Source organism: Papilio machaon, chromosome 11 (genome assembly GCF_912999745.1).
Source record: "Papilio machaon chromosome 11, ilPapMach1.1, whole genome shotgun sequence".
NCBI classification, from domain to species: Eukaryota; Metazoa; Arthropoda; class Insecta; order Lepidoptera; family Papilionidae; genus Papilio; species Papilio machaon.
The window spans coordinates 8,122,844-8,147,429 of record NC_059996.1 but is presented as its reverse complement, the minus strand read 5'-3'; the positions used below and the strand labels follow the sequence as shown (position 1 = coordinate 8,147,429).

At 33.6% G+C, this 24,586-nt stretch overlaps 2 protein-coding genes and 1 non-coding gene across 3 annotated transcripts; 2 read left to right on the top strand and 1 right to left on the bottom strand.

Annotated features, from left to right (window-relative positions):
• Window positions 1-1,331: 1,331 nt before the first annotated feature.
• Window positions 1,332-24,462, bottom strand: LOC106709683. The gene is made up of 15 exons (XM_045679944.1): window positions 24,359-24,462; window positions 23,464-23,592; window positions 23,192-23,311; window positions 22,945-23,071; window positions 5,482-5,608; window positions 5,181-5,261; window positions 4,995-5,060; window positions 4,812-4,918; window positions 4,611-4,688; window positions 4,112-4,487; window positions 3,700-3,961; window positions 2,948-3,014; window positions 2,556-2,617; window positions 1,852-2,016; window positions 1,332-1,680 (listed from the first exon to the last, which is right to left on the bottom strand). Exons 1-15 carry the CDS (start codon window positions 24,428-24,430, stop codon window positions 1,492-1,494), a joined length of 2,028 nt encoding a protein of 675 aa, XP_045535900.1. The 5' UTR covers window positions 24,431-24,462; the 3' UTR covers window positions 1,332-1,491.
• On the top strand, window positions 5,970-6,040 carry Trnag-gcc. The gene has a single exon. It is a non-coding gene; the product is annotated as a tRNA-Gly (tRNA).
• LOC106709699 (collagen alpha-1(I) chain) lies at window positions 9,020-16,716 on the top strand. The gene is made up of 6 exons (XM_014501549.2): window positions 9,020-9,146; window positions 12,331-12,481; window positions 14,860-15,033; window positions 15,281-15,365; window positions 15,473-15,527; window positions 15,833-16,716. Exons 1-6 carry the CDS (start codon window positions 9,137-9,139, stop codon window positions 16,648-16,650), a joined length of 1,293 nt encoding a protein of 430 aa, XP_014357035.2. The 5' UTR covers window positions 9,020-9,136; the 3' UTR covers window positions 16,651-16,716.
• Window positions 24,463-24,586: the final 124 nt, after the last annotated feature.

Genomic DNA, 24,586 nt, shown 5'->3' with positions numbered 1-24,586 from the left:
CGAGCAAACGGCCACCTGGATTCGCCACAATAGCGAGGCGACCGTTGTCCATAGACATCCGCAAATGCAGATGCGCTGCCTACCTTTAATCAACGGAGAAGTGGACGCACGGAAAAGGATATTTCTCTTTCCTATGCGTCCCCTCCTCCGCCAAATCCACTTCCCCTTCCCATCCTTTCCTAACAAGAAAAGGGTGAGAAGGGAAAGAGGACTAAAATTAGGCCTTAGGATATTATCATCTTATCGCAAGTTGAACTTATATCGTATTATAGATAATTTCTTATTTATTATGTGAAGAATATTTACTTAATTTTATATTTTTTTAAAGAATTATCTTTATTACTAACTGTGCCTACGAATTATTCCATGTCAATACTATCTAAGTAAGCAGTTTTAACGACTTTGTGTAATTACTTAAAATTTTAAAATAATACAATTAAAACAAAATTTCCCATTGTTATTTTACACCCTTGAGGTAAAAAATATTACGAACTTTGAATGTCATATTTATTTATTTTTAATTTTTATTAACAAACTAAAAAAAAAAAATATTCAAGCTGCTAATTGTAAAAATGACGATACTTCCATAGAAATTTACACCCTCAGTTTCAACACCTTACACCACTTTTTTCGCGTCAAAAATAGCCTATATCCACAGGTGGGCACAGTTAATCGAAAAGTTAACTTCGTTAAGCAAAATGTTAACTTCGTTAATTAACGATTAACGGATTAACGAGTTAATGCCCAGCTTTGCCTATATCCTTTCTCAGGCTATAAAACTGTCAACCAAATATCATTTAAATCGGTTCAGTAGTTTTGGCGTGAAAGCGAGACAGACAGGCAGAGTTATTTAAAATAAAAAATAAAAACAAAAAAAACGTTAAATTTATTACAAAATAATTCAAATGATTACGATGCAAATCAACCAATTTATTCATCAACATTTTTATATACATTGTATATCAAAATAATTAATTTACATATATATAGCAAGTTAAATACACAAACAGAGTTATTTAAACATATCTGTTTTTAGACAGTTATAAATAAAAGTTAAACTAAACAAGTTATATGCAAAATAGAAACATAGAACTCCTTATAAAAAACTTCGAACCCATTTAATTGCAAAACAATATCACGTAAATTCCATATTAGTTTTTAATCTCAGTTGTATGTACATATATGTATATGGATTATGGATAAAATAATACATACATATACCGTTGAGTATATGATTTCAATTATTACAACGTCCTTATTTAGTTTTTACAGTTTAAAGAACACTATTTGAAATTACATTTTATCTCACTTTAAAACGTTAAAATCGCACACATCATACACATTAGTACGTAAGAACTTGACATATTCCATCTAAAGTAGGGAGCACATTAAATTCTCTAACAACTCATCAGAACATTAGCTTGGTATAGCTGCCCTATAAGTAGCGGTTACAGTTAACCGTATTAAGCTTTCCATAATTTTCATATAAAATCAGAAGTCATGATCAGGAGGGTCACGTGGTTTAATGATGCCTAGACGAGTGGCGACAGCGGCGACATGAGCGCGGACCTCCTCTTGTACAAGGTTGAACGACATCGCCAGGAGCGCTATCCCAAACAGCAGGTACAGCGAGCAGAGTGCTATCGAGTGCACTGCATCCGCTGAATCGCCCTCACGACCCTGAAACACGCACTGGAATTAGTTCTTAACGCCAAATATACAATCAGAACTAGTGTCTTTCTTTATCTTTAAGTACTTCTATTTCTCCAAGCTAGACAGTAGAAAAAAGTTTATCAGTTATTCCCCGGCAGTAATAATACTTCCCGCCACTCGACGTTGAGGGTCACTCACCTGAGCCGGCACGAAATCCCCGAAACCTATAGTGGTGAGGGTGATGAAGCAGAAGTAGGCAGCGTCGAGGTATGCCCAGCCCTCCCAGCGCTTGAAAAGGAATGTGCCCGCTACTATATAGGACGCCACCAGCAGTACGCACAACCAGATCGGCACCGGCTTTATCTACAGACAGAAAAAGTTTTGAGATATACATTATGTACGAGTACATTATTGTATAGTGGATCTCTTTCTATTGCTTAGAAAACGATGAAGGAAAAGGAACATATCAATCATTTAACTTTACACAATTATTTAAACATTTGTGATTTGAACCTCTGTTAGAATCTCTGAGGTAGGCCACTGACTTGCTGAACCACAGCGGCGTTAAATAAATATTATTGGGATAGTACGAGACGTTATGTTCTCCGGTTACATTGCATATTTTTGATGGTAAACTGCAACTACTGACTGTGAGAAAGTTCACACTGTAGATAAAAAATAGCTTATTTACGAAATTGATAAAAAAAAACATATTATTTCATTTAAATTTATTGCAACCTGGAATACCCGATTCCGAAAATCTTGAAAAACATATCGCCATTTCTCTCTCTATAAGAAAAGACTTTAAAATATGTTTTTATAAAGATGTTTCGGTAGTGGAAACACAGAGTAGTAACATGGTTTCCACAATAGGTGTAGGTACATTGAGGTATACGACTTACTTCTTCTCTAGGTATTGTGGACACCGGACCAGCATACAAGTCCGATTGACGGGAACCCCACGCTGAAAAGATTCAATAGAATGTATCTCACTAATATTATAAATGCGAAAGTTTAGATGGATTGATGTATGGATGTTTGTTTGAAGGTATCTCCGGAACGGCTCAACGGATTTTGATGAAATTTGGCACAGATGTAGAACATAATTTGGAAGAACATATAAGCTACTTATAAGTTTTTTTTTTAATTCTGCGCGGACGGAGTCACGGGCAACAGCTAGTTTTCAATAAAACTAAAAAGGTTTGTTTGCAAAATGTATTATCCACGGTACATGCGCTGTGCGTTACGCGTGTATCGTAAATATAAAAATAATTAGGATATTGTTACAATTTACCTGACGGAGGTCTTCGCCGCACTGGAGGTAACTCGTCACTCCAATCATCTCTCTCCGGCGAAGGACTCTGTCAAATTGTATTAATTTTATTCAAGTCTACTACTACCACGTATTTGCGTGAGATCTGTCTGCTAATAGAAAAATAATTATATGGCTTCTGTATGTCTAATTTTCTGTAAATAATAATTGACATTTATTAAAACTTTTACACGTGTTAATCATCTAATCGTAGTTGTGCCTATTCAATGTTATCAAACAATTTTTATTAACCTTGTTACCTCAATTATATGCTATAAATATTGATAATTCAAAAATTCCTACTATAGATAGTGTATAAGCTCTTTTTAAATATCTTGGCGGTCCAAGGTCATCGGCGAGTTGCGCAGTGGCCTCCACTTAAATAGCTAAGTTACTTGTGTTCTAAGCAGCTCGCGCGAAGTTAAGACCGGCCTAGATTTCTACAAACTTTTATACGAAAATAAATTAAAAATGTAGCATATTTTCTTTTAAATTTGATCGTCCACTACACTACACTAGCCTTTTACACAAATTTTTGATGGATGGATGGAAATTTAATGTATACGGGGACTAGAAGCATAGCCCTATTCTTAGGTGGAACGTTGACCTAGTACAGGAGGGCAGGAAGTCTCTGGATGAAGTGCATGGAGGACTGCGTACTATGAAATGCAAAAGGGAAGGCCTATTTCTATAAGTAATCTGACACAGTCTGATCATGATGATAGTTTACTCACGTATCCATTGCGCGGTCTACCAGTATCATCAACGGTGTACAGCCTGCGCAGGCGTCGGGGCGCTGGCCGTCTTTCATCAAAGGTTCGATGATCTTCAACTGCCCATCGATCTTCCCCTCTCCACCGGTCTTCTCTATAACGATCTCCTCCCCCTCGTCTATCGCAGTCGTAAAATGCACTCCGGGCGCGACGATCGCGTCGTCTATCTATGTCGTAATCTTCTATATCACGTTCATAATACTCTGATCTACCACGATCCATCCTAAGACAGAATTTACCTTAATTTGAGATTTTATAAATAAATGTTGGTAACAAAATCAATGTAAAAAAATACCCTACAATATGTCTCTATACACATTGAATGAACATGCTATCAAAGTAATCAAATAAATTTCTAGAAAGTGGAATGTACCTTCTATCATATCCAGTTCTCCTGACTCTTGCCCTTTCCACTTCGTAGTCATCATCTTCAGGATCGTAGCCGCGATCACGATAGCTATAATCATCTCTTTCCCTCCGTCTCTCTCGTTCTAATGCTTTCCTTTCTTTAAAGTTCTCATAGTCGACATCATGAAGGTCGTGCATTTCGTACACATCGTTATCTTCAATGTCATAATTTCTGTCGTCAAAGTCTCTCCTCGCTCCAAACTCAGGTTTAGCTTTCGCAGGTCGCGGTAACGATTTGCTTCGCAGTTCTGTTTTGGAGTTTAATTTGAACTGGTGATCTTCTAAGTCTTTTAACGCCGCTTGCAAATCTTGCAGTGGCAATGAAATTTTTGGGAAATCTTCTGTAAATAAACAATTGGATACAAAAGTACCTTTTATTACATTTCAATGAAGGTTCTTAACCTTTTGGTAGATTACAAAAATTATATAATAGACAAACATTAACCAACAAAAAAAGACCTCACCGTCTTCTTCTTGATACGTGTCACGATTGTAACGGTCATAGGGAGCCGGTGAGCGCTCTCCTGCCTCCACGTCACGACCTACAAGAAATGTAATTTTCTCATAAGATTGAATCTTAACGTTGCGTTAACTACTAATACTGTAAAAGAAGTGTCCATCTTCAGCCAAAGAGAACTAGAATAGTGAAATTCAAATTGGTGTACCCTGTGGTCGTTGTGGTGGTGGTTGCGAGCGTGTGCGTGATGGTAGGGTCGCAGGCGGTGGTCGCACGCGTTTCGTCCGCCCGCTATTGTAGCCGCTGTCGCGATACCTAGATGTTTAATATATAAGTAATATAACTCTTGTATTATTTTCTCAAGTAAAAATTTAACTTCATATAAGCTAACCTAAAATCGGTATCGGAATGCGCCCGCTCCACAGGACGCCGGCGACGGCTCGCGCGCATTGAGCGCCTGGAGAATAAAAATAGTAAAGTGTTAATTGTGAATAATTTAAAACGTGAAAAGTGACCAAAAAAGCATGTACTCGTGTTGTTACAAATTACTCTTAACCTTATATATATGTGTATTTACCTTGTTGAATGATGGTGATGTCGGTGACTTCGTTTTGGCGGCCTTGTGCAGACATAGCAGCAAACACGCCAGTACAGAAATCTACAATCATTACTTTCCTATTATTTTTAAGTGCTAGAAAAGCACATGTACAACAATTTTCTGTATTGGCATACTTACTTTAATATTAAAAAAAATTCTAAACATTATCCAACGCCTAGTTTAAATATAATTAGTAATATTCTATATTGTATATCACTAATTATTTAAACTAGGCGTCAAAATGAACTAAAGACATTAATCAAAATTACATCTGGATGACCTGAATGATGAAGCCATGACATCTCCTATGTTGGAGAGGCAGAGCAGCATGAGCGGAATACCCAGGATGGCGTAAAAGATGGTCACCACCTTGCCAGTCTGCGTCTTGGGCGCGATGTGACCATAGCCTAAAGAAAAATGGATACATACTTCATTAATATTTGCAAAATTAAGATTCATTTAATTTTCCTAATTACTGGTCCTAAGTAACCGTTAGATAGCACGTTTTAATATAAAAAAAGTTAAATCTAATTGATTACAAAATTAAATCATTAGTTACGTACACGCTGAACAAGATTTATTGTGTTACAGTTAAGAAATCACTGCAGTCGACCAGCTGTGACCAGTTAAAGTGGAGCTCTTACGTCATTACTATTCTTTAGGTCAAATTCCACGCCTGCTTTATCATTACGATGAGTAACCATTCCACTTTCGCTGCTTGACACTTAATTATAAGTGTGGTCTTTATTTTCATCCAAATGTACATCAGCATCGGTGGTTCAGTGGTAGAATGCTCGCCTGCCACGCGGGCGGCCCGGGTTCGATTCCCGGCCGATGCAATTTGCTTTTTGTTTACTATTTCAAATTAAGAATAATAATATAAAATTAATTACGAGTTTCAAAGAATTGAAAACTTAATTAGGCGTAAAAAATCATTTAATTACAATGCAGTTAGCTAAACAAAATTATGTAACTTCAAATGAATATTTAGGTATATAACGATGAATGCTCCTAGACCCCTACACAAATACATAACTGAGATAACTTTCGACACATGAACGGAAACGACAATGGGCGAATCTTCCACAAAACAATAGAAAAATAACTAATGGATTCATTCGAAATTACCTACAAATATTTCGTAACTTTTCAATAATTTCACTGATTTACGTTGTTTTTTAGCCGACTTCAAAAAGAAGGAGGTTATCAATTCGACTGTATTTTTTTTCATTTTTTTTATTTTATGTGTGTTACCGCGAAACTCCGCCCCTTGTGGTCCGATTTTGATGAAAAATATTTTAATCGAAACGAAATGCTTGCAGGTGGGTCCCATTTTTTTGTTTTTTTTTTAAATAACTAGAAGACTAGTAGATTTTGAATATAGCTTCAAAATTTGTTGCGAAAATTAGGGACATTTTTGCTTTCAGCGCTTACGTAGGCTAAACTATAGGACCTACATAAAAATGATGTATGGCGAATTGTAGCTCTTTAAATGTGCTAAATAAAAGTCAGCGATAGCATATATCTATCTTTTATAGTTTTCTCACAATAACCATTTTTTTCTTCAGAAACATCAATTAAATTCATGCCCTATTTCCGACGCTATTATTCGAGTTCAGTATTAACCCTTATGTAAATAAACATGTTCATTATCAAGAGAATTTAATGTAGATTATATTTGCAATTAAAACTATATCATTCTGTCTAATAGTTTAGGAGATATCGTAAGAATAAAATTACGCGGAAACGAAAAATGCTACACGAAAAGCACAATTTTGCTTTCTGGGCTTACGTAGGTCAAACTATATGACTTACATAAAAATGATGTATGGAGTAATTATAGATCCTTAAATTTGCTAAATAAAAGTCTTCGGTGGCATATATCTATCATCTATGGATGTCTCACAAAAACCATGTTATTGTGAACAAACTTAGATTAAAATGCACACGAAAAACAGCGTCGTAAGCTTACGGCGCTATTATATTACATTCGATATGAATCCTTATCCAAATAAATATGTTTGATGGCTAGAGTATTAAATGCAGATTACATTAGACTTTAAACTATGTAATTCTGATCAATAGTTTGGAAGATATTAAATTATTAAAAACTACGCGCATTCGAAAAATGCTAGTGCGGCGCGCGGCTGGACAAAATTAAAGGCACGCTACGATGTATTAGTTCGTTAATTTTGAATTTGTATACCGATTTTGATAATTATTTCATTGTTTAAAGGATAAGTGGTTATCTGCTGCATTCTAAATTAGTTTTTGAATTGAAGTACACACATATCAAATAGGAAAGTCCTTTTCTTTATTTGTCTTATTCATGTCTTTATACGTATTAAGGAAATTTGTAATTGAACTTCAAATTCACTAAAAATTGTGAAATAAAACAAAAAATTTAAGAAAAAAAAATAGCCGACTTCAAAAAAAAAACAATCTCAAACAAAATGCACTCAAAAGTAACCTAAAAAAACCAATTTCAAACAAAATGCACTCAAAAGTAACCTAAAAAAACCAATTTTAAACAAAATGCACTCAAAAGTACCATAAAAAACAATCTCAAACAAAATGCACTAAAAAGAAACAAAATAATGACATGAAAACTTCTTTCTTTCTTTCTTCTCTCTTTCAAAAACCCTCTAAACTCTAAAGAAAGTTCTCTTCTTTCTTGTAACATGTCTATATTGTATAATTATTGTTATTTTGGAGTCGGTTTCGGCCTAAGTAGGGACATAAACGTAAGTATGTCTCATACATCTCAAATATAAAATGTATAATATTATATTTACTTTGGCCGACACCGACTGCGAAATAACAATAATTATACAATATAGACATGTTACAAGAAAGAAGAGAACTTTCTTTAGAGTTTAGAGGGTTTTTGAAAGAGAGAAGAAAGAAAGAAAGAAGTTTTCATGTCATTATTTTGTTTTTTTTTAGTGCATTTTGTTTGAGATTGTTTTTTTATGTTACTTTTGAGTGCATTTTGTTTGAAATTGGTTTTTTTAGGTTATTTGCTTCACTAGCTGTTATTCCAATCTTACTAATATTATAAATGCAAATGTTTAGATGGATGGATGTTTGAAGGTATCTCCAAAACGGCTCAACGGATCACAATAAAAATCTGCCATAGATGTACAGCATAGTCTAGAAGAACTCATAGGGAACAATTAAGTTTTTTATTAAATCCGCGCGGACGGAGTTGCGGGCGTCAGCTAGTTTAATATATCAGTAGAAGTAGGTGTTATCACGTTTGTATCATCAACACTGGGCCAGCATAGTTAAGGCCTAGTAAAGCCTAATTTTGGTTGGGTTAGAGCGCGTCAGTGAGGTGATTCTTTGAGAACTATAAATTAAACTCAGAGTTTCGGAGGTTGGAGGAGATTGTCTTTTGTGATTATTATGCAGAATGGATGCGTTTAGGCTTACACTTTTTAGAATATTAAAACAGTATAACAAAACTAAAAGTCTGTAGTTACAACCTTTTTATAATCTGTTATCTCATAATGTTAACGTTTGACAATATAAAATAATTGTAATTTTTTTATGAAAATAAAAGACAATTTAAAATCACAAAGACTTCAAATAATAATTAAAAGATGATATCACAACATTATTCTTATTATTTTATTATAATACGTATACAAATTTAGATAAAAGGTAATGGTCATGGAAACTACGAGTAAATCAATTGTGTTTCTTAGACTATTATAATTAGAAGAATAATGCTATTGGTAGATGATGATGAGTGGTGATGTGATCACACAATGATCATACAATGACCACTGGTGAATAGTATCTGTGGCAGTGGTGGCATTGCAGCGATACCAGTCTGTTAGTTACATAGAGCGTTGTGTTGCACGCGCATTCTTTCGGTGACCGCCGTACTAAACATAAGTTAGTGTGTGAACTGTGTTATTTATTTAAAAATGTTTTATGGTTAGTATTTTTTATTGTTATCTTTCTAAATATTGTCTTAAGTGATAACGCATGCGTAGGAAAAAATTATTTTTATTTTAAAATGCAGTTATTTGTAATTATTTTTCGTACTATAAAAATATGACTTTAATTTAAATTGATTAAATAAAAATAATAATAAAATTATTTTCAATCATAAACGATTAAAATAGATTGTTTCTAAATGTGTTTAATTTAAAAAATATATAACATTTCATTTTTTATTTTACAAAAACAACAATTAGAAAATTACATCAGGTTACAAATTATTAAATTATTTAACCTATAACTAACTTTTTCACTGACTTCTAAATTTATATTATTCACAAAATATCAAAAATATTTTCATCAAAATAGTAATTTTAAATATACATTTACGTATTAACTGAGTATCTACTTCGATAATGGCCGGGCTTTTCCAAAAAGGTTGCGTTGCTTCACACCTCCTTGAAGTTTAATTGCAACACCTTTCAACAGAGCAGCACTTACATTTGCAAATGTTAATATTTCATAGAATTTTATACTTTAATAGTTACTATATTACTTGAATTATTTTATGTCTTTGCTTTTCATTAATTCTACTTTATGGCATTTACTTAATGATCTACATTTTCCCAGTGAAAAACAATGAGGTTACACGTTATTTTGACCGTGTAACAAAATTAATTACTACGCTATGATTGACATTTTGGTAAAAATTCAAGAAAAATTGAAAATTACACAAATGAGTAATGAAACTTATTAATTATATTATGAAATACTACAAAAAGGTGTAATAATTTTATTAAAAATCTCCATTTACTCACAGATTAAAGAAAATCTTTGTAAAGAATAACAAATAAATAAGAATTCACTGTCTTAGTTACCAAAAACTGCGTACTTGTATGGATGTGTGAGAGCTTTGTCAAGTTCGCACAAAATCTAAATGTGTAAGCTCTGCCTACCCCTGTAGGTTATGAACCTGAGTATTACGATATAACAATAATGAGTTCATCATTCTTTAAGTTAAGGAAACTTAAGGAAAACCATCTAAAAATGTGGAACACTAACTATGGATATCTAGTCAGTGTTCCATGCAGAAATACTTGCGTTAGACCGAAATGCTTTCTCTGTCTTTTTTCAAAAACAGTGAAAAGGATTGCTATATATTTTTTTACCAGTGATTCGGTAGTGGAATTCCATTTTTAGAACATCTAAATCGTACAAACCCCGCGGTATTCGCTCGCCTCTCGTGTTTACATCAACAAATCAAGTAAAGTCCCACGATCTGTGGTCGTGTTATGTCTCACGGCACAACACGACAGCCAAATTACAGCAGCTTTGTTTTTGCGATCAGCAAACGGAAACTCTGCTCAACACTTTTGTCTTAGAAATGAACACCATTTCTAAAACTAGATTAACAACGCAAGACCTTGGATCGATAAACCGACTGTGAATTTTGTTTCCTTCAACATCTCTAGGATTTGTCTCCGTCGCTTCTTTTGCATTTGATCAAGGTATTAGAAATAACATCTTAAAAACACACAAAAAATCTATACATACGGAAATTGGAGTTTTTGTATATAATGTCGAAAAAAAAATCATATTTCGTACACATGATGTATTAACGGTACTGGTAGCAAAAAAGTATTTTTTTTTAATTTTTGTCTGTCCGCAAATCCGCGTTTATTCCCGGTAATCTCTGAAATGGGTAGACCGATTTTGACGGGAAGGTAGCTGATGCATGCGGGCATATTATAGGATACATTTATGTGCTGACAAGATCGCTGGCAACCGTTACTAATCTGAATACCATTGATCCGTCTTACACGAAAGTATTTACAACTAACTCAAGTGTACTCTATTATCAATGATTCAGTAGTCATTTTTATCTTTTAAAAACGATTATTTTAAAGTCAACAAAAAATCTAAATCTAAATTCGACTTTACTCAATTGCCAATGAAAGCAAAGACTATTGCAGTGAACTGAAGTAATGTTACGTTCTCAGGGTAGCGTGCATTTACACATGTCTGAGAATGTTTTAACGAACATGTGAACATCGGACGGAAGTATTATCTGACTAAATACACTAAATAAATACAGAAGGCAGAAACACCAATAATTTAAATACCCCCAGTATTTGCCCGCCGATAGTAGGGTAAAGTAATTCTGTTGGGTTTATAGACTTTGAAGCGTTAGGAAGAAACAGAGACGATACGACTATAAACATGCTTTCAAGAACTGTAGATTTGAAAAATTCTTTTATCTTCACCTCTCTATCATTTTATCTGTCTGTGGGTAAAAAAAAAACTTTCAATATCTTGGTGATATAACCTTTTAAGCAATTCATTTTAATCAATGTCTAACCTAGATTTGTTTCACAGTCAGTGAATTGAAAAGTATCAAATTGCGTTAGTTGTCGTAACTTAGATATTTGTCGCGTAACTACATTTCATAATAAACATTGTATATTTTAATTTTATTATGGATAAATATCTCATAACATGTTTTTACAGTTAACTGCTAAATTCACACTCAGAATCATTAAGAGCCATTTATAATTCTCTTAGTAAAGATTTCTTGTAAAAATCTCGTTTTGGATGTGGCATTTAATAGAATAACATTGAAAATAGAATTAAAACAAAAATGTTTTCTAACAAACTACTTAAAATGATTATAATTTTCTAATTCATTATAAATCTTCAATGTCACATCTAATTAAAGGATTTTCAAAGGAACCATATAAAGTAAAATGGCCGTCAAAAACAGCAATATATTTGAAATCCCACGCCCACTACAACTGTCATATGTGTCGAATCACAAGGTTTGTAGGTCTAGGTCGACTTTATAAAATTTGCATTACAACAAGGGATTATTCATTATTATTTTCCTCAATACAATTTATATAATTAGGTATTAAAGAATTAAACTTCAGATTAAATCAAGAATTACTAAAATATTTATGATAACAGACAAGTAAAACGCATAGAGAAATAAATTTATAATGTATTCATAGATATTTGGTTTACTAAATCAATCGGAATTTTCTTGAATTGTGCGAAAAAGGATGTACATGTGAATTCAGATATGACGTCATATAAATGTATTGTAGAGTGGGTTCACACTGTATTGATATTACGTAAGGAAAAGGAAGAATGTTTATTAATAGTTAACCGTATATTACAGGTAGTGTGTACTGGTGGGTCACATTAATAGCTATATGTTCAGCTGAAAAATGGCGCTTCCCAGAGAAGACGGCGAGATCAGCGCGCATCGATTCAAAAGTCAAGTTCACCGAACCATCCATCAACAGCAACCAGAACTTCCTACCGAACAGGTGAATGTAACATCTGAACAACTAATTTCTCTTAGTTTTTAAGGTTAAAAGAACTTAAAAAGACGTCGTAAAGTAACCAATACGCGAAATATGAAACAAAGATACTAGTATTTACTGGGGTAAGAGAAAAGGCAGCAACACTCATTTCATAAATTGCCCTTTTTACATGGATCTTACTAGCGAAGTATTAATTATTGACACGGTGTCTTAAAAAAAAGTAAATTAAGGCTTACGTGTTTTTTGTAAAGAGAGCTTTATTCAAAAGTAAACAATTTACGTTGATGTCAAATTAGATTAAAAAAAAAACTTAAAGCAATCTTATTAATTTTATAAATGCGAAAGTTTAGATGGATGTTTATTTGAAGATATCTCCGGAACGGCTCAACGGATCTTGATGAAATTTGTCACAAATGTAGGAAATAATCTGGAAAAACACATAGGCTAATTATTAAGTTTTCTTTTAATTCCGCGCGGACAGAGTCGCCGGCAAAAGCAAATCTATATCTATATATATAAAAGAAAGTTGTGTTAGTTACGCCATTTATAACTCAAGAACGGCTGAATCGATTTGACTGAAAATTGGTGGGCAGGTAGCTTAGAACCAGGAATAGGACATAGGATAATTTTTACCCGGTTTTCTTTTTTTTTTTTATTCCACGCGGACGGAGTCGCGGGTAAAAGCTAGTATACTCTAAATACTTAAATACCAGAATTTAAACAAAGAACGGAAAACAAATGAAGTCTCAGACATTTTGTTTCCTGCAGATCTCACATCTAGTCCTTGACCACGTCAATAAAATTGTATTGTAATACGAGCTCCCACAATAATTTATACAGTCATGGATCCTAATCAAAATTACTGTAATTATTTTTCACGCCAAAAACACGCAATCTAACAGACGCTTTCGAAACCTTGGTCAACTAGCCACGATAGTTAGTTACTTGGATATTACCAGTATTGTTCTGTTCTATACAATAGCATCTAGTTATCAATCTTAAGGCCAAAATTGTGAAATCACATACAATTCTACGTTAACTTTGGAACGTTACAACTTTTTATGTGTGATCCAATTCTTTTGGGTAATTATTTACTTTCTCATCTTATAATATCTGCTTCTTGGATTAATCCATAGTAACAAATAATTAGATGCTTCTTAAAGAATATTTCTACTCTATATAAATCTAATTTTTTAACATTCACAATCTGACATGTTTAAGAATAAAAAAAAAATAATATTATTTATTGTCACAATTAACAAAAAAAATTGTAGCGAAATTTCTTTATCGAATTTACTAAAAAAAATTAATATCGTTTTTTTTTAATCTTGAACTATAATATTTAATTATACGGCAGAGTTGGTCAAAACAAAGACGAAAGATTACGCCCCAAACTTGGTATTGTAACTTAGTCTATGATTGGGGAATCCCCAAAAGCCACTCGCTCAAGCAACGACTTTTGCTCCACCAAACTGTGTCAGGGTCTTTAATTGAAAGAAACCTGATCCAAAAGTATGAAGTAACATCTGATTTATTAACTGTAAGTGCACCATTGAATCTTGTGAGTGTATTACGTTTGTATACTTCTTGCGTTAAAAACCTGTTAGCCTACGTAATTGCATGTCCGCAAGTGATAACATGAAATCTAAAAAAATGTAATATGTAAAAAAATAATATTCCTATCTTACTAATACTAATTATTACAAATGTAAATGTTTGGATGAATGTATGGATGTATGTTTTTAGAAGGTACCTTCAGAACGGCTGCATGGTTCTCGCTGAAATCTGGTATGGATGTAGAACAGTCTGAGAGAACACGTACGCTACAAATTAAGTTTTTTTTTTCTTTTATTTTCTCGCGGTTGAAATCGCGGGTGACAGTTATTAATAAATACTGAACAAATATAGACAGTTATTTATTTAATAAACTAGCTATCACCCGCGTCTCCATTCACGCAAAATTAAAAAAAACTTACTAAGTAGCCTATGTGTTCTTTTAGACTATGTTCATCTGTGCCAAATTTCAAGATTCGTTGAGCCGTTCCGGAGATACCTTCATACAAACATCCATCCATCCATTTAAATGTTGACATTTATAATATTAGTAAGATTAACAAAAACAATAGGACAAAAAAAACAACTTTAAAATACCAGCTGATCGTCATCTATAATAAACTAGCTTTTACCCGCGACTCCATCCGCGCGAAATAAAGAATAGAAAACGGGGTAAAAATTATCCTATGTCCGTTTCCTGGTTCTAAGCTACCTGCCCACCAATTTTCAGTCAAATCGATTCAGCCGTTCTTGAGTTATAAATAGTGTAACTAACACGACTTTCTTTTATATATATAAGATAAAGATAAGATATTATTATATTCCAGAGGGAATATCCCGAACAATGCGGTACCGAATGATCTGATAGATCAAGCGGCGTCCCAGAACTTCTACTATCAGCCTGGCCCTGGGCACTACGGAGATGTGGTCCAGCCGCTGCAGGGACAGAAAGTTCCTTTTCTCATGCACCAGACCACCGATAAAGAATTAGTAAAACCTGTGTAAGTTAATATCGCTTTAAATATACTAATGATATAATAATGAAAGATATGCAGAAAAGACTCACTGTTTCTCTCTCTCATAATTTATTATGACTGAGGTTTTTAAACGCCAAATATAACACAAGGCTAGTCGATAAAATCTGTACAAAATTCTGTTTAAACTTTACAATTCTTAAATAAAGTCGGGCCTATGTGATTAGGTGATTTATTACAACGAAAAATTACTAGTTCGTTCTACTTTTATTAGGCATGAATCTGACGGCACCCTGGACTCTCTTGACCGCTGCATGTGCAGACAGAAAAGGGACTGCATGCAGCGACTGACCAATGCGGTAAGTTTACAAGTTACTTACGTTCAAAATAACTGTATTAAAATTAAAAGACTTATTGACTGTTGCTGATAAATCAAAGATAACAATGTAACAATATTTACTTCCAGCACGTTTGTGGTCCAAACATGAAACTGTGCTGCTTCACTGACAACAATCTTTCAGGTAACACTAACGACTACTGTTTATTATTGTTCAAACTCGTGATGATATGCTCGAGGTAACTTTCTTAAAATCTTCATATGAATGTTTTTAATATTTCGTTTTTTATTTGCAAGTATTATCATCAAAATATTATTTTTTGATAAAGAAAAGCGCATAAGTACCGTATTATGTATACATCACATAAGTGTAGATGTATTGCTACATAAAAAACAGTGATGAGAAACTCATATATTTAAATACAACATTATTTTATGTTTGCTATGTTTTTAATTGAATGCCCAAAATAAATTGAAAATATTTTACAGCTGTCAACAGGGCAGAGTATTTTAACGAGCTAGTCGATGAGCGGCCCATGCTGCTGCCGGGACGCGCGCCCAACAGCGGGCCCTTCCCGCCCCCGCCAGACTCCGTGCTCACCGGGGCCGGCAAGTACGCTCCTGGCCGCGCGCCCGACGCCATGCTTCTGGCCGCGCTCGACATGTACCGCGACCAGCCCGCGCCCGCCCGACCCCGCCACGACCCGCTGCTGTCCACACCCAATCACGTACCCGCGCCGCAGCTCAACAGGCCCGTGTTCATCGGCACCGGTGGCCCTAATGCCTTGCACCGCGCAGGCACTCACATGGTGTCCAAAAATAACTACATACTAGCCAACAACGCCAAGAGACCGTTGCTGGTTGGGCCTGAAGGACCCTCTGGAGTCGTCGGACCCTACAGAATTGGCCCGCAAAGTCTACATCCGAAGCCTTTGGTTATTAACGACGAAAGACCGGAACTAACGAACTCCAACGGACAGAATTACGACGGAAGTCTCATTCCGTACAGTCTGCAGCAGGATTTGCACCCGAGCCAGTCCGCTCAGAGGCCGATCCTCGTCGGCCCCGGAGGCCCGACCGGTGTCATCGGACCTGAATACAATCAGCGACCAATTCTGGTGGGTCCAGGCGGCCCCACGGGTATCATCGGCCCACGCAGACCTATCCTGGTCGGTTTCGGGGGACAGTCCGGTATGATCGGACCTAACTACATGCCAACAGCGAAGCCAGGCGTCCGACGGCCCGTGCTGGTTGGCCCCGGCGGACCGACGGGGGTCATCGGCCCCTACAGGATATACTTTAAGTAACGTTATGTTAGCTGTATTTGTTAATTATTTTTATTAACACGACTGCAAGCCGAGTGCGGTCCCATTGAATTGTTTTAATGTAAATAATTTAACAAAACTTTAATTCGTTTAAGAAATATTTTTATACTACAATGTAAAAAGCTTATTAATGTAAAAAAGAATAGACCTACTTATGTATTTTGTTTACGAGATTTGGATAGAGTTGCCTCTCTTAATCTTGTCCATTTAGTTCACAAACACGAAATACAGTAAAAAAAAAAACTAATACATAATTTAATAAATTTTAAGTTACCACATTGCGTTTGATTCGTTTACAAACCATTAAAAGTATTATTTAAAGATTGGAATATTTGTCAGTTTTAAAAAGTTGAATAGACTAGATTGTCAAGAAGGGAAGTGCTGTAACTAAATTGAAGTGAAAAAGCACGTCTTTAAAGGTAAAGTAATACTAGATGGCATTTGTTTGCAGTTGATTTGAAATAGTTAAGAAAAATTGCACATCAAATGTCATAACATTTTGTAGACGTCATAAAGTTTATTTAATGAGTCCAATTATTTTTAAAAATTAAAATTATCGCTGGCGTGGATATAAAAATTTTGACGTATGTCGACAGAACTTGGACCGAAGCCAACCACTAGTTCACCAAACACGTACGTCTACGTTCTTTGGTACAAACTCGCCCTTGGCTCCTCTAATAAATTGGATAAAGGAATTTATAGAAAATTGAAAAATTATCTAAACTAAATGGAACGGAAGTATCACAATTCATGGATTTTTTTTAATTAATGTTACAGTTTGAAGTTCACAAAAAACAAGTAAACTACACTAGCCCGTCATTTATTCCCTTTTTATTTTATTTATTCCCTTTTTCCATCCACATTTCTCATTGCCAATTTATTCATTATCCTTTTGATGACTGTGGATATTGTATAAGGAAAGTATTATATTGTCCTTTGGCAATGATGAAAATAAAGCAATAAAACTTCTTTGAATGACGGTTAACCGAACGCAGTATTCAAACTGGAGTTATGTAAACAAATACTTTTAACGATCTAAGAGCTCTCCCGTATTTTACGATCAAACGTTAAACTATTATTGACTTTATTTGTTGGTTGCAATGACGAGGAATGCTTATTTCAGATACCTACTTTTATAGTAAGACGTTTGAAATACTCGTATAAAACATTTTTAACTTTAAAATGTTTTCTTGGATCTAAGATTGAGTTAAAATAATACGGTCGATAATTTAATATACATGTAAAGAAAAGAGGACCTCTTTTCTTTAAGTCCATATTAAATACTTTTTTTATGATTTGATTTGCCTTGTCAGAATGACAGATTTAATTTTATAAATTTAAGACATTGTATTAATATTGTATTTTTAATTTTTGATTTTTAGTTAAAGTAAAAACGTTTTATGTTGTTTCTTTTTGTTATCAGGTACGTAGAAATTTTTCGTTCATTTTATAATGCAAATGTAAATATTGTTTTAAATAAATTCTTTTTGTTATCAGCAACGCATATACGTTTTTAATTGAAGATTCTCTTTATAAAACAACATAACTTTTTACTTCGATTCAACTTAATGATGGAAAAATTAAAATTTGAATTCACCGTGAAGCCAGCGGAAGATGAAAAATCAAATATTATTTGTATAACTTCTATTACAACAACCGATGGGCATATATTTGAAATACCTCTAGAACATCAGCCTATTCAATTACACAAACAGATAATGGAAACTTCAAATTATGCTAAGGTAAAAAAATCATTAACTAAACGACATCAATCGAGAAGAATTTGGATAACATTAACAGATAAAATAGCAAAAATATATTTAGATGAAGAACAAAATTTACAATTTAATGATTTTTATTTGGAAGAGATATTAGAAAATGCCAACGATGGCCGGACTTTATGTAGCAATAGCTCAGACCAAACAGTACATAGATTGCTAGAAAATTTTTTCGAAGAAAAACAAAAAACTCAGGAAAGTCAGAATTTAGTTCATTTGGCAAAAAATTTTTTAATCGATAAATTTACTGGCAGAAATTCCAACGCATGTCAGTGGATTCAAGATTTTACTAAAGAATGTCACCGATTTCAAATAATTCAGGACAAACAGAAAATTGAGATGTTGAAAAACTTTCTGGAATCCGCCAGTCTTGATTGGTACAACAATACCTTGATCAATCTTACTGTGGACTCGGACTGGGACAAATGGGAGAAACATTTTTGTGAAACATTTGTTAACAAAGGATGGTCGCCTATAAGATATGCTCTCGCTTTTAGATATCAAACAGGTTCTTTACTTGAATATGCATTAAAAAAAGAGAGATTGTTACTTGAAGTAAGGAAATCAATAGATACTGGAACACTTGTAGATCTTATCGTACATGGTTTACCTACTTTTATAGCAGATAATATTGATAGAGAAGCAGTAAAGGAAACACATAACCTATACAGAGAAATTGGAAAATTAGAACATCTTGTTCAAAGAAATAACTATGCTAAAAAAGTAATATACCCTAGTAACAGATCAAAAACTTATGATGAAAAAAGGCCGTGTCAAATTTGTTTCAATGATAAAAGAGGAAAAAGATACCATCCAGAAGAAAAATGCTGGTTTAAAGAACACAATTATAAAGTTGTAAAAACTGTTAACAACTCTGAACTCGAAATCGAACTAAACGAAAACAATCCAAAAAACTAGAAGTGTCACCATTAATAAAAGTAAAGTTACTGTTGAATGATATCTTAGAAGTTACCGGTATTTATGATTCAGGTTCAAATGTCTCGTTGATAAATGCAAAATTATTAAAAATACGGAAAAATAAAACTAGACATGATATACACACGGTGAACTTGAAGACTATTAATGGTGAGAAAAAAACAAAAGGAATGGTAACATTAAAAATAAAGATCATGAATATTGAAAAAAATATGAATGTTTTTGTAGTAGATAATATAAACTTCAATTATGATTTTCTCATTGGTTTGGATTGTATAAAGAGTTTTAGACTAGTTCAAAATGAAGAATTAGAGATCTTACAATATATCGATCCAACCAACGACATTAATAAAAAAAGAGTAACAGAAGAAGAAATTAAGATAAAACATGAAATTAATTTCAACGAACATATAAAAACAGATGAATTTAAAATATTCATGAACCATCTAAACATAGATCAACAATCAGAAATTCACAAATTGATAGAAAAATACAAAGCAGTTTTTGCAAAGGATAAATATGACATTGGTACTGTGAGGGAATATGAAGCTCACATTGATTTGATGTCAGATAAATATTGCAGCAAACGACCATATAGATGTACAAATGAAGATAGGAGTGAAATAGAAAACCAAATATCGAAACTCCTAGAAAAGAACTTGATTGAAGAATCCTATAGCCCTTTTGCTGCACCAGTAACTTTAGCGTATAAAAAAGAAGATGGGAGGAAGACTAGGCTATGCATAGACTTTCGGGAACTAAACAAAATTGTAGTCCCTCAATCACAACCTTTTCCCTTGATAGAGGATTTAGTGGTAAAAACAGTAAACTGTAAGTATTTTTCTACTTTTGATGTAAATTCAGCGTTTTGGTCAATTCCTTTAAAAATTCAAGATAGATATAAAACTGCATTTGTCACACAAGAAGGCCATTATCAATGGACCTGTCTTCCATTTGGATTAAAAACAGCTCCAGCTATTTTCCAAAGAATATTAAGCAACATTATTAGAAAACACGGACTGTCTAATTTTGCAGTTAATTTCATAGATGATATTTTAGTTTTCTCTAAAACTTTTGAAGAACACATATTGCATGTATCAAGACTACTCGAAGCAATATTAGCGGAAGGCTTTAGACTGAAATTTTCTAAATGTACCTTTGCAAATAATCAAGCTAAGTATTTAGGTCATATTATTGAGAACAATACAGTGAGACCACTGAAAGATTATTTAACAGCAGTAAGAGATTTTCCTATACCAGAAACAAGAAAACAGGTGCGACAATTTCTTGGAAAAGTTAACTTTCACCATAAATTTATACCATACAGTGCAATTATTCTAGATCCGTTGCATAATTTACTGCGGAAAGATGTGAAGTTTATATGGTCTGAAAAATGTCAAGAATCATTTGATAGAATCAAAAGATTACTATGTTCGAAACCAATTCTAAATATTTTTGACTCGGAACTACCTATAATCATTTACACGGATGCTTCTGCCAAAGGAATTGGAGCGGTATTGAAGCAGACAGATGAAAATGGAGTTAATAAAACAATTGCTTACTTTTCAAAAAAATTAACAGAAGCTCAAAAGAAGAAAAAGGCAGTATATTTAGAATGTTTAGCAATAAAGGAAGCGGTGAAATATTGGCAGCACTGGCTTATGGGAAAAGAATTCACAGTGTTCACGGATCACAAGCCGTTAGAAAATATGAACATAAAGGCTAGAACTGATGAGGAACTAGGTGATCTAACTTATTATTTGTCGCAATATAATTTCAAAATTAAATATAACCCAGGAAATTTGAATCAAGAAGCAGATTGTTTAAGCAGGAATCCGGTTCTAGAACCTGATGAAAATTCCGAAGATTTCTTAAAAGTAGTAAATATAATCACATTAGAAGATATTAAGAATGATCAATATACAAATTTAGATTTAAAAAATGAAAAACATATATTGGAAAAGGAGATTTACTACAAGAAATCTAAAGGAAAGAAAAAAATTATACTATCGGAAGAACTTAGCAAGACTCTAATAAAAGATGTCCACAATATTTATTGCCATATCGGAAGAACTCAATTAATGAATAAAATAACACCATTTTACACAGCAAAGAACATTATAGCAAACATTAAACAAATTTGTAATGAATGTGAAGTTTGTATTAAAAACAAATCCAGAAGAAAACCGAAGTACGGTTTGATGTCACATTTAGGTCCAGCAACCCGACCATTTGAAATAGTATCCATCGATACTATTGGAGGTTTCGGAGGATCTCGATCAACAAAAAAATATTTACATCTTTTAGTAGATCATTTTACAAGATATGCTTATATTTTAACCTCTAGGAATCAATGTTCTACTGATTTTATAAAATTGCTAAGAAATGTCACAGATAATTATAAGATTGATATAGTACTGACGGATCAGTATCCTGGGATAAACTCTAAAGAATTTAAAGAATTTCTGAAGAAGGAAAATATAAGTTTGATTTTTACAGCTGTAGATTCCCCATTTTCAAATGGGCTTAATGAGAGGCTAAATCAAACTTTAGTAAATAAGATAAGATGCAAAATAAATGAGAAAGAGAGAAAAACAGCGTGGACTACCATAGCACGAATATGTGTAGATAAGTATAATGAAACTGAACACACTGTAACTAAATTTGCTCCGAAATATTTATTAGAGGGAGAAAATGTGAGTATTCTACCAATAGAACTAAAATCAAAATTTACGGAACAGCATCTGGAAAACGATAGAAAACTAGCATTGGAAAATACTTTAAAATCTCATAATTACAATAAGAGAATATTTGATTCCCACAGAGAATATTATAAATTAGAAATTGGAGACACAGTTTACGTCGAAAATGGAAATCGTCTAAATAGAAAGAAATTAGATGAATTAAGAGTTGGACCGTACAAAATTTTAAAGAAGATTTCAAATACAATTTATGAGGTAGATACAGGACACAACAAAGTGGAATCGAATTTCTATCACATCACAAAACTAACCCCGGTGATTGTTGTCCGATGAACCATTATATTATCATAATATTTGTAATTGATTCCTTCCAAAAGGGGGGGGGGGGAGATGTAAAGAAAAGAGGACCTCTTTTCTTTAAGTCCATATTAAATACTTTTTTTATGATTTGATTTGCCTTGTCAGAATGACAGATTTAATTTTATAAATTTAAGACATTGTATTAATATTGTATTTTTAATTTTTGATTTTTAGTTAAAGTAAAAACGTTTTATGTTGTTTCTTTTTGTTATCAGGTACGTAGAAATTTTTCGTTCATTTTATAATGCAAATGTAAATATTGTTTTAAATAAATTCTTTTTGTTATCAGCAACGCATATACGTTTTTAATTGAAGATTCTCTTTATATACATATCTTAGCTTACGGATAATTCCAATCCATTGCTGAAACACATGCACGTAAAACATAAATATCATCGTCATGATCTGTCTTACCCGCCTTGAAAAAATGAGAAAACTCTATGTTCTTCTAGGTGAGTTTAGGAAGTGGAAAATCATCATAAGATTTAACGTGGTCTTACCGATGGTGGTGATGACAATGATGCTATAAAAGAGAGCACCAGTAAAGGTCCACTGGATATGATCGGTGCTCTCGTTGCCATCCCACCCTCGCACCTTCATCTCCAGAAGTATCGCATTCTCGAAATCCTGGTCAAATTGCAAACTCGTCATCTTATGGTGAACATAGTAAACGCTAATAGCATGGTTATGTGTTTGAAACATGCTACCAAATTCTATATAATAGATCTTGGTACTTGGTTAGTATACCTTAAGCATGTCGACAACGTCGGACGTCCAGTTGGTCTGGTTTAGGAGTGGCACGGTGCGCGTCATGTGCCAGATACTTTGCGTCGTGTTGCTACGGATCTGAGAGATATTCATCTTCACCTGAGTAACACATCGCCAAACATTTACAAAGCATTCCTTCTTCAAAGATTTATACTTCTATTGAGTATTCAAACTATCGAATATATAATAGTATCACTACTCTGTCAATATATAACAATATAAAGTATAAAGAGCAAGTATGAAAGTGTGACCTCTCTTTCGTGTTGGGCCTCGAGTCGCTCGAAGGTAACAGCGCCAAGGATGCAGTAGGCCACCACCAGGCTGATCATCACGAAGTGGGAGAAGACCAGCGAGCATAACTTCCAGGTATAGTACAGCACCTGTACCATTGTTATTCCGTTTTTAATAGCAAGAAAGAGGCAAGCAGTTTACCAAGTTATAAGTGACCGCTACCAAGGTGCCAGTCAATTGTCAGATTATTTGAAATAATTTATTATTATGCAAGTTAATTTGAAATATGTTTTAATTTTAATAATTGACTTCTAAAACGAAGATTTTCTGAAAAAAAATGTTGAATTATTGCTTTCAGTTGGTATAATTAGTACAGAATCGATTTATTTTTGTTACAAACGATCTATCAACTTAAATTGACAACAGTGGCCACTCAAATATGCGGTACATTTGTCAATAACAAGAGCAGACAGGTATTTATTAATGTTTAAACACGATCGAGGTAAAGAAGTAAGCAAAAATTCTTAAAAATTATTTTGCTAATGATTTTTTTTGACATGACTTTTTTAGATGTGACTATTTTTTTCGTCCGGTGACGGCACCGACTAGTTTCAGACACGTCGGGGGTCCAACTTCAGGGCGAGTGTTTATTTTGAGGACTTCGCGGTCGCGTCGCGTCTCGCACTGAAGTTGGACCCCTGACGGGTCTGAAACTAGTCGGTGCCGTCACCGGACGATCATTCGTGAGTTAAGCCGTTCTTAATTAACTTATTATTATGTCTCACGAAAGTTTAAACTATTTGACTATATTTTTGTAATGAATAAATTAACGCTAAAATTAAAAAGAAAAATTAATTTTTTGACGGATATATTTAGCTTCAGTTTTATATCCTTACTGGTTAAATGTACGCTTACTTTAGCACACTTGCTGGGCGGCGGCGGTGGGTACTCCATCACACGTTCCACACGCATCTCACGACGCGACATCTTGCACGCACTGGTCAATAACTATTTCTTTACCTTATGTTATCGTGCTTTTAGTATATTCTAAAATGCACTTTTTTTTTACAAAAATATTTTTACTTGCTACAAATTACACAAAATTATTATTATCTGAATATATCAGTTGTTGTTCCAATCACG

Excerpts from the sequence above, each read along its gene's own strand:
- LOC106709683 (XM_045679944.1), bottom strand. The coding sequence starts at position 24,430 with ATGTCGCGTCGTGAGATGCGTGTGGAACGTGTGATGGAGTACCCACCG. Across the intron at positions 5,061-5,180 it reads CATCACCATCATTCAACAAG|GCGCTCAATGCGCGCGAGCC; the intron begins GTAAATACACAT and ends TTTATTCTCCAG. Across the intron at positions 2,017-2,555 it reads CCACAATACCTAGAGAAGAA|ATAAAGCCGGTGCCGATCTG; the intron begins GTAAGTCGTATA and ends TTCTGTCTGTAG.
- LOC106709699 (XM_014501549.2), top strand. Across the intron at positions 12,482-14,859 it reads CAGAACTTCCTACCGAACAG|AGGGAATATCCCGAACAATG; the intron begins GTGAATGTAACA and ends ATTATATTCCAG. Across the intron at positions 15,034-15,280 it reads AAAGAATTAGTAAAACCTGT|GCATGAATCTGACGGCACCC; the intron begins GTAAGTTAATAT and ends TACTTTTATTAG.